Here is a 10587-nt window from a genome sequence, read left to right as displayed (position 1 = left end):
GAGAAATTTCTTTAAAACACGGCAACGGGACAAAAACAATTTTGAGTTTAAGAAATTATGACAATATTTTAAAATTATTAGGCTTGTTTAAAACTAATAGTTAATCCACATGATTTAACGTTTTATTGAGTTAATCAAATTGATAAATTCAATTAAAATTCACTGAACGTCAATGAAAATTTAACATTAAAAGTTTTCAAATGAAAAAAAATTGATTAAAATTTACCAAAATAAATTCAGTTCATTTAAATGTGACGATAGATAATACGAAATAAAGAAAATAATCAAGGAAACAGATATTTTCGGTATTTTATGCCGAGCCAAACTCAGAAAGAAAAGTCACCAGGTCTCCACCGGGACACGAACCCACGAACCCATATCCTCTTGCATTACGGGCAAGCATGCTATCATCTACACAACTCTGCTTACTTATTTCACGCACTGCGGCATGAGGCGCTGAAGTAGAGGCATTAGTAGCCTCAACTTCAGAAAATGGCCCTGAGGTCGGACGGTAGAGAGAGAGAGAGAGAGACAGAGAGACTTTTCTCTGCCCAAATATATCAAAGAAACATATTTTCTGGATTTTAAGAAATGTCAACTGGTCTCCGCAGGGAAAGAAAATAATGGTAGGCCGATATTACATTATAAAAGCTTTATAGAATTTCTTTTATAAAACTTTTATAGTCTAGTAGAGGCTTTAAACATGACAGAAGAAAAAAAAATTACACGTTCTCCGTCTGGTGTAGAAATAATTTTGTTGCTTCTTGAAAACAGTAAAAACGAGTAACAGAACAACTGTCGGTGATTTGTGTGTTTTTTCAATCGTGAATGAAATTTTATCGAGAAAATGATAAATTTGAAGGGAAAAAAACTCCTTAGGCGAGAAAAATTTTACAAATTGGTAGAAAAAGAAATATAATGTTGTGGAAAAAAACTAAGATCGGGATTATACTGTAAAAGTTTTATAAAAATTCTGCTCTAAGGCCAGGATTACACTATAAAACTTGAAAAATGCAACAAATAAGCCTATCCGTTACATTCACTCAAATGTAACCGATGCATTTATTGGTCATATTTTCAAGTTTTATAAAAGAACTTTTTAAAACTTTTATAATGTAATGCCGGCCTTAAACTTATATATGTTATCAATAAGCTTACGACTAAAAGAGTGTATAAGCATAAGAGTGACTTATAGACCGAAGTTAATGACGACCAAAAGAATGACCATGAGAGTATGCAAACATGTGAACTACCAAAAGTGCAACTTTTGATTATTCATTTAGTACGACCAGGTCAATGAGAGACAAAAAGAGTGACCTAGAGAGCGTGGACCCATGCGAGTGATTTGCAGAGTGTGGATCCATGGGAGTGACCTAGAGAGCGAATAAACAGGTCAGTGAATGGCCAAACAGTGATAAAAAAATGACACCAAGAAAGTGGTGTGACAAAAAGAGTGACATGGTGACACCTCGGTTATAACGACAAAATTCCATGGAATCTTCGATGTCGTTATAACCGAGTTCGACTGTATTTGATTCGAATTATTTAATTTTCTTACACGAAATTTGTTTCATAATGCTCAATATTCGATACTCGCAATGCGTTAACCCCAAGGAAATATTACGATACATGTATCCTATCAGTTCTGACATGTTTTTTCGTCGTTTTACGTCCACTGAACAGAGATAATTTGATGTTCTGATCTGATCTGCCAATCACTTCATCACAATGAAACGAGTTAAGATACGGAATGAATAGGTGAAAATACATATCCGTATCAATGTAGATATCTTACATTATGAAGTTGTCTTATTCAACTAATAAATATGATGAGATAACATTGTGTATTAACATGTGAGACATTATTGATATTAGTTCCGATATTAATATCATCGAATATCGTGTTTGATATCCATCGCTTCAAAAGCTGCAATCGGTGTTTACTAGAAAATCTAAAATTGAGAAAAATACAGTAAAACCTCCTCTTAACGGACACCCTTCAAATGACATCATCCATCTTTTACGGCCAAATAATAATTTCCCCCCGAATGATAAAAGTATGCAATTCAAACCCCTGAGTAACGATCACCCCTATTTTACGGACGGATTTTTTTGTCCCACCAGTGTCCGCAAAGGAGGTTTCATTGTATATTAAGACTTAGGCCGGGATTACACTATAAAAGTTATGTAAAAGCTCTTTGGTAAAACTTGAAAAATGCAACCAATAGCCTAAGCGTATCGGTAACGTTTGAGCGAAGATAACCGAAAGGTTTATTAGTTGTCTTTTCCAAGTTTTACAAAAAGAACTTCTGTCAAACTTTTATAGTGTAATCCCGACCTCAGTTAAAGAGTTTGATTAAACTGCAAATTATAATGTTTGGATTAGGCCGGGATTAAACTATAAACGTTTTATAAAAGTTGTTTTAAGAACTTGAAAAATTTCAACCAATAGAGTATCGGTTACATTCGAGCGAATGTAACAAATAGTTTTATTGGTTGTTTTTTCTCAAGCTTTGTAAAAGGTAAACTTTTATAGGGCAATCCCTGCCCTAAACGTAATGCGTGTTATTAATTCTTTCAAAAATCTATCATACGAAAAGTACTTCTTACGGCAACTTTGGCAGACTTAAGTAAGCCTGAAATCTGCGTAATTGTAAACCTTGAATATCATTTTTAAAGGGTGTTTAATAAAAGCGTTCATCAAGTGCTCACGTGCACGAAATCGGACACGAGCATTGAGCACTCTCTGTGCTTTGAGGAGCACCATGGCGCTCGCGAGCAACAGGTTGGAAATCACACGCGGATTTCATAATACGCTTGTAGTATGCAGAGGCGCCGAAATAAAGAAAACCTAGAGGGGGGCTGAAAGTTGCCAGTTGTCCCGTACATACGGGACTAAAACCCGTATGGAGTAGTGGGAGTGAAGCGTTGCATTGTATATTCATCAATTATTGGGGGGGGGGGGGAATGAAACTGTTTGAATAATGGCCGGTGCCTATGATAGTATGCTATTTAGTTTTTTGTAAGTCTGAAAACGTCTTCTTTGGACACCTGGAATTCCTTTATTCACAAGAAGCCATTTTTTATGGAGTTATCCGATGGAATGTTACCGTATCGCATCGAAGTAAGCAAATAAAAGTACACCTAGGGGGGTTAGGCTGAAACCTCCTAGACTAGTCCCCATCTTAAGAGGGTGGGGTGCGGTGCCTATAGATGGTATTTACTGAAAGGGGGAGAGGGTGTTTTCAAGCCACATTTCTCTCCTCCCACACGTGTAAACATCCGTAGTAATCCTGACAAAAGAGAAATCCGTCATTAGTTTTCAGGATCTGTCGAATGCGTCATAGATAAGTTGATTGAGATATTTTTGAAAAGTTTTCGTTATCGAAAGGATTACAACTGGAAGATGATAAGAGGAATTCATCTTCCCTCTCTCTCTCTGATGCGCGTTGCCACACATTATTCATTTAAATACTTCAACAGGTAAGTAAGGTTTGTAAAAAGCCGAGGACAATCACATATTTTCGACACTTCGTTTCAGGAGACACGGTGTTAGATTCGTTTTCAGGGACCAACGAAGAAAAATGCGTTTGGGAAGTTTGGTATTTTCGATGCTGACCATCGTCGTTGCCGTGTCTGGACACGGTAGGTTAGTAGAACCACCGTCCAGGTCATCGATGTGGAGGTACGGTTTCCATACGCTGCCAAATTACAATGACCATGAATTATTTTGCGGTGGCACCGGGGTAAGTGTATTCAAATTATTTTTATGCATATATAATTCGAGACCGTAAATAATTTCACGATATCAATATTATTGTAAGTATGGGGTTAGTTGGTTTATTATTAGTATTGGGGTTATGTTGTTAGTTGTTTCTATTTTATCGTTGTACAATCAAAAATTTCTAACTAAAGTGAACTTTCAAAATTGGGAAGATTTTTCCCAGGTTGTTGTCCTTCATCATTCAAGGAGCCATTTTTTAAAAAATAAAATGTTAAGGAATTATTTTTTTTATGCGGTGTTTGGTCCTATAATCATATTTAGTGAAATAATTTCCATGAACTGACATGAAGGATGTAAGAAAGAAAAATTATACCATGAAATCATCAACGAATAAGGCAAATAAATGGAAAAATACAAAACTCTTAATGCATTTCGACACACAGCGAGTATCGTCTACAGGGAAAAAATACTGAACCCCCTAATCACGCTGACCGAGGATCCCACTTGGGTTGGATATCAACTCTTAACTCTCGGATGCTCAGCGGAAAAAAAAGTACGTCAAAGGGAATATACGGTTTTTTTTTCTGAGCAATCGAGAGTTAAGATTTGACAAGATGATCTAACCCAAGTGGGATCCTCGGTCGGCGTGATTAATGATTGAATATTTTTCCTCTGAAGACACCTACTGTGTGTCGAAATGCATGAGGAGTTTTGTATTTTTTGTATATTTGCCTATTAGTTGGTTATTTCTTGATGTTCTTGGGTGAAGTTTATCTACTCTTCCATATAAGAAAAATCACTCTTTTACGACCACAACTGGCCGAGTTATGAAATGGTAAATTTTAGACATATTCCTTTATCAAAAAACGCATTAATCCAGTCAAATTTTATGGGTCTGAATAAAAATTTATGTCCGAAAATCAGCGTGATTTGAGATTTCCTTCAATGATATCACATTAATTGAGGTTGTCCTGATGAAGGAATTAAATTGGTAGAGCTATTATAGTCTAGGGCGCTCACCCGGCAAGTGAGAGAACGTTGATTCAGTTCCCCGCAAAGCCAGCTGAATTTTCTTTCCTGGATTTATCTTCACATCAGCTAACTATCGAAACCTTTGTAGAACCATTTACACCTGAAATTAATTGTGTATATGGCTTCCATTTCTCCCTAGAAAGGATATCTCAGCTTTAATTAGCTTACTAACTCGATCAGCTCTGATCCAAGGCTTGACAAATCTGTTGCCCGACATTTCCGAGAAATGTAAAAATTTAAAACAGGGCGTGTATCTTTTTCCATCATATGCTCGACACGTAGATGTACAAAAAAAATCAAACACACTCCGTTTTTAAAATTTTTTTCCTTGCCAATAATGCAAGTTCACCTTTACACATATATGAAATTTCATGAAATTATTTGGCAGCCACGATGCAAATGTCAACGTTATTTCGATGAATTTTCAAGTTCCTAATATTTAGTATTTATATGAGGGCCCATCATGGGTCTTCACATACTGCAACTTGGCTGTTTTGGAAAACCGAAAATCACATTTGCAGTGAAATAATATATCCTGATGGTATTCACTGAACATAGTATTCACTTGCATAGAAACGTAAAAATATTTTTTTACAAAAAAATTACACATATGGCCCCATTGTGTAGTATATAAAGTGTCCGAAAGGAATAGACATTGATGGGATAGATTTTAAAACTATATAGAAAATATATGTTTGCACTTTTCTTCTGCACAAAACATTGAGATATTTGAATTCAAAAATTTGAGAGAAGTTGGGGCAGAACTGCGTGAGCTAACGGACAAACTCTTATTATGCTGTTCTTTCCCTTCTTTTCAGCGATTTTTCGAATTCTAAGCGCATTATAAGTGATGATTCGAATTCAATATCATTGCACTTAAAAAGCACAATTTGTTTTCGTCGGCCTCGAGACCGACAGGAGGCAATAACTTTCCCCTATTGGGTTTTTGAGGACAGGATGAACAAATAAAAAGTTACTTTTTTTTTTCATTTTAATAACTTTGCAATCCCTTGAAATATGAATAACGTGTAATCAACACGTTATTCGGATCCATTTTTTAAATGAAAGTAAGCTCCTATGATCAACTGTTCGCTAGTAATTTGTGGCCAAGGTCACCCCTACATAGAATTGCTGTATTATACCCGTGTGAAAAGCACGTGACATCTTGCTTTTCTGAAAATTTCGCGTGTCATATACGCTGGCAAATACGTTAACTACAATTCTGTTGATTTTTGTACTAAATATAGCCATTGAAAGCCATTCTTCAAAGGAGATAAAACTTTACGATTTTCTGAAAAAAATTTTTCTTCTTCAGAGAGAAATGATATTCCTAATAGTGGAAAACACTCGTAATTAGTTTCAACGTAGCTAGAAAAATTACTTACTCAAATTATTATTTTTCATACTCGCAAAACTTCCATATTATTATAAAGATTTCACTCTTAAACGTAAGACTAGATACAAATAATTTTAATTACATACATGTGTATTTCTTATGTTCAAAGGTCCAGTGGAGCACCAACGGAGGGCGTTGCGGAGTATGTGGTGATCCATACAATGCCCCTCAACCCAGACCTAACGAAGCTGGTGGAAAGTACGCTAAAGGAATCATTGTTAGGAAATACATTAGAGGACAAGTAAGGCTTTTTTAATCAATGATCAATCGAATAATTAGGCATTTTTTAGATTCACTATCTGGTAGCTCCGCTATAACCGATTTGTAAGATGATGGTTGTGTAACAGACGAGACTGTCTTAACGAATTCGCCCATAGAGATACACACTGGTCTAGGCCCTATGATCACGTGACTAAGACTTTGGGAAGAGGCGAAAATTCCGATGGTGTTCTTGATTTTCAGAAGGCATTTGATCAGGTTCAACATGGTAAACTCTTGAAGCGTTTACATGAGATTGAGATTGGGGGCACTTGTTGAATTGGCTAGAATCGTGTTTGAGAGATAGGTTAAAACGGGTTATGGTGGCTGTGGAATTTTCCGATTATACAGGTATAAAGAGTGAAGTTCCCCAAGGAAGTAGCTCCATACGTTTTTCCACTTTTTATCGATAAACTAGATGAGGAAAACCACGGGATTGTTAGCATATTCGCTGATGACGTGAAGCTAATGGGGACTCCAAGCGATGTAGAGAGGCTGCAGACGAACTTCAATATAATTGCGGCATGGGCTAATGAATGGAGCATGAACTTTTGTGCTGATTAGTGCATGGTCACTCATTTTGGTTCGAACAAACCACTTACGAGTTGAATGGTATTACTATCCCGGATGCAACTAGGGTCACTGATTTGGGACTTGTCATAGACGAGCGGCTTAGGTTTTCTGGACATTGTTCAGCAGTGGTCAAGAAAGCGTATAGAATGTTCGGTTTCATTCCTAAAAAGGTCTCTTCACGTTCTCTTAAAGTCATTCTTCCGCTTTTTCGAGGCTTAGTTCATCTTGGACTTGAGTATGCCGTAAGGTTTTGGAGACCATCGCTGCAAAGAGACATAGATTTGGTTGAGGAGGTGCAGAGAGAACCACGCGTGCTCTTGTCGACAGACAAGGCTTGAGCTATGAAGATAGACTTGATTTCTTGAATATGTGTACATTGGAAGACGCAGATGTCGGGATATGATCGAAGTGTTTAAAAATTTCAATGGGATGGATAGGATGGACCCCATGCGTTATTAATACACCGCGAATCGATTGCTTTGACAAGGGGACACCAGTATCGTTTAGTAAGGGACAATTCCAAGTTGCGGTGTCGCAGGGAGTTTTAATAGGGTTGTTAGTAAATGGAATAGCTTACCTCTGGGTGTAGTGAATTCTAACAATTGATACGTTTAAAAAGAAGTAAGACAGACATAGTGGGATAAATGGAGAAGTTATCGATACTTAGATATGACAAACGTAATCTTTTGTATGAACCGTGTATTATATATTATTAATTAGTATTTCTTGGTAATATATGCTTTTATATTGGGTTGCTGTATTTTGGTTATATTTGGCATCCATATTTTTTATGGTCATCTTTTTTTCAGCCACCTCGCTGGGCAATTTGCCTGTTGTGGCCTTTGTGTTTGTATACGTCATTACACTCATTATGGAACTGAAACTTGTCTTTCAGAACATAAAAGTTTCCATCGAAGTAACAGCCAATCACCTGGGATACTTCAAGTTCAAGCTATGTCCTCACAACAATCCTAAAACAGTCGTTTCGCAAGAATGCCTGGATCAGCATCCACTGTATTTGGTAGACGGATCCGACAGACTAGAAATAAAAAGGAACTACCTAGGATTCGTCAACACGACTCTGAAACTACCGATAGACGTCACCTGCAGCCAGTGCGTATTCCAGTGGCAGTACTCAGGGGGTAAGAGAGACGTCACGACTATTATCCCATTATCAACATGCATCAATCAATTAATACATGACATGTAATTTCAGAGTACGCTTAATGAAGGATAATGTTTTTCAGCTAACAACTGGGGACGATGTGCCGATGGCCGCGGTGGACTCGGATGCGGTCCGCAGGAGACATTCAGAGCATGCGCCGATATCGCCATTCAGGATCAAGGTGATACTGGCGATATTTCAACCAAGCCGCCAGTTCCCGTCACCACAAGCACCACATACAAGAGGAGGAAGACCACAAGGGCAATTAAGAACACCACTCCGAGCAAGATCAGAACGATACCAACAACAACTATCCGTACAACAACAACAACTGCCAAAGACGGCAGACCGAAGAATTGCAGGGCATCGCCATCGAGTCGATTACCTGGACTGGATTTCTGGTGCAAAACGAATTGCGCCATGGGGCATTGCCCACCTGATTTATGCGTTTGTTGACGAAATTGTTTCGGAAACGTTAATCCTATTTTTTTTATAACTTCCTTCACGGAATACCCAAACGGGAAGGAAGGATAAAAATATTCTCTCGACATACGGGTTTTTATTTCATGCTTTTAAGGTAGTTTCATCATGTATTCATTAAATTGACGTCATCAATATCTGGATTTTTATATTTCTCTTGTGTAGTTTCCTCTTATAGAACGATTCTTATAAAATTGTTAATTTGCAATATATTTCTATACAGATTTTCTATATAATAATGCCATCTAATACAGTATTTATAAATTGTATTCTATGATATATTTTTAAATTTAAAGTTTGATTTAGAGGTGCAAAAAATGCATTTTCGTTCGTACAAAACTCGCAGAGCAGATTTGCTCTAATGAATAGACACATTCTAGAGCAGGGGAGTCCAACCGATTGCACTCAAGCAGCCTGCAATAATGATTAAACTATATACAGGGTGCATGGTAAAGTCCCTTTATCCTGGAACAACTCGCGACCTGTTGATCCTAGAAGCATACTTCCATTTGGGAAAAAGTATCCAAATAACGTGTAAGACCTCTGATGGGTCATTCATGTTTTAAGGGGTTGTACAGCTATGAAAAATTAAAAAAAAATTCTCATTTGGTCACCCTGTCCTAAAAAAACCCAATTAGAAATTGATTGCCCTTCTCTTCTGAGCCCATTAGTGCCCAATCCATGTTTCTAAGTTTATTTGCTTAGACACTTGAACTCGGAAATCTCTGAGAATGAGTAAAAGTTCAGCATAGCATAATGAACTTTTCCGTTAGTTTATACAGTTCTTTCCCTCATTTTCAGATTTTCGAATTCAAATATCTTAGTGAATATTGCGCTTAAAAACATGGATTTTTTTGTTGGACTCAGGAGAGACAGGGCAACTAATTTCTGATTTGAGTTTATTTTATTTTAATAGCTATTTTTCCCTTGCAATATGAATGACGTATCTGAGGTCTACACGTTATTTGGATACTTTTTCCCCAAGTGGAAGCATGCTTCTAGGATCAACGGTCACCAGTCATTCCAGGATAGAGGGGACTTTCCTATGCACCCTGTACAAGGTTGATCTCGATTGATACAAGAAGTGAAAAAAAAAAAAATCTGGTATTTTTTTCCCCGTATATTATTGGTTACTCGTAAAATCTGTGGAAGAAATCACGATAACGACATCCGATAATACAAAACTTCAATATTTTAAAAAACGAAGATAATGAAAACAGACGCAATATAAATATTCATAACTATTAAAAAAAATTACAGGCTTTTCAATTAATTTCTATGAGTAAGATGTGAAATAAATTTGATCATTTTTGTCGTACCACCGTCATTTTCTGCACACGAGGACTAATTAGACCGGGACTTACAATTTGTTGCCGAATCCAAACGGCAGTCTTTTCCTTTTGTGGGGACCGAATAAGGAATGACTTCATAAGTAAAGTGACTTGATGATGATGATGATGTGTGTGTATGTGAGGAAGGCCAAATTACTAAGTATAGACTATTTGACAGTATTATCTCCAATAGTTTGGATTAATGCAATTGTCAAAAAAATATCCTTACTAGCGTCATCTGCTGGTGATTTAAAATGTTAGTTTTTAAATTGATTCATATTTTTACAATATGTTTATCATTTATTTTTTTTACATAATTAATGATGTGAGCTATCATTTTGATCAAAAACTTAATATTATTCCACTCAATTAAAGTGAAATTCAATGCAGTCAAATATCGGTAGATCTATTTTTTTTTTTAATTTTGTATTTGTACATTCAAAAAGTTAAACTCAACAAACTAAGCCACAGACACTCAAGTCTTTCAATTCGAAATAAAATGATTCTGTATAAGATGGCAATTAGACCGATTCTTCTGTATGCTGCGCCTGCCTGGTTCTCGAAGAAAATGAATATCATCGCTCTGGAGAGATACACCGGACTACCTTGGTACGTTAGAAACGTTAAT

General features: G+C 36.6%; 1 protein-coding gene across 1 annotated transcript; it reads left to right on the top strand.

Moving 5' to 3' along the window:
* Positions 1 to 3441: 3441 nt before the first annotated feature.
* Positions 3442 to 8763, top strand: LOC149088471 (uncharacterized). Its single transcript, XM_089247578.1, has 4 exons — positions 3442 to 3746; positions 6262 to 6393; positions 7879 to 8125; positions 8231 to 8763. Exons 1-4 carry the CDS (start codon positions 3585 to 3587, stop codon positions 8602 to 8604), a joined length of 915 nt encoding a protein of 304 aa, XP_089103704.1. The 5' UTR covers positions 3442 to 3584; the 3' UTR covers positions 8605 to 8763.
* Positions 8764 to 10587: the final 1824 nt, after the last annotated feature.

This window comes from Pholcus phalangioides, unplaced genomic scaffold (assembly GCF_987345545.1).
Source record: "Pholcus phalangioides strain wild (caught in Gottingen) unplaced genomic scaffold, Ppha-v1.0 ptg000003l_1, whole genome shotgun sequence".
Classification (NCBI taxonomy): Eukaryota; Metazoa; Arthropoda; class Arachnida; order Araneae; family Pholcidae; genus Pholcus; species Pholcus phalangioides.
This window is presented reverse-complemented; position numbering and strand designations above follow the sequence as displayed.

Coding starts and splice junctions, on each gene's coding strand:
- LOC149088471 (XM_089247578.1), top strand. CDS start 3,585: ATGCGTTTGGGAAGTTTGGTATTTTCGATGCTGACCATCGTCGTTGCC. Junction 3,747..6,261: donor TATTTTGCGGTGGCACCGGG/GTAAGTGTATTC, acceptor TTATGTTCAAAG/GTCCAGTGGAGCACCAACGG. Junction 6,394..7,878: donor GGAAATACATTAGAGGACAA/GTAAGGCTTTTT, acceptor CTTGTCTTTCAG/AACATAAAAGTTTCCATCGA.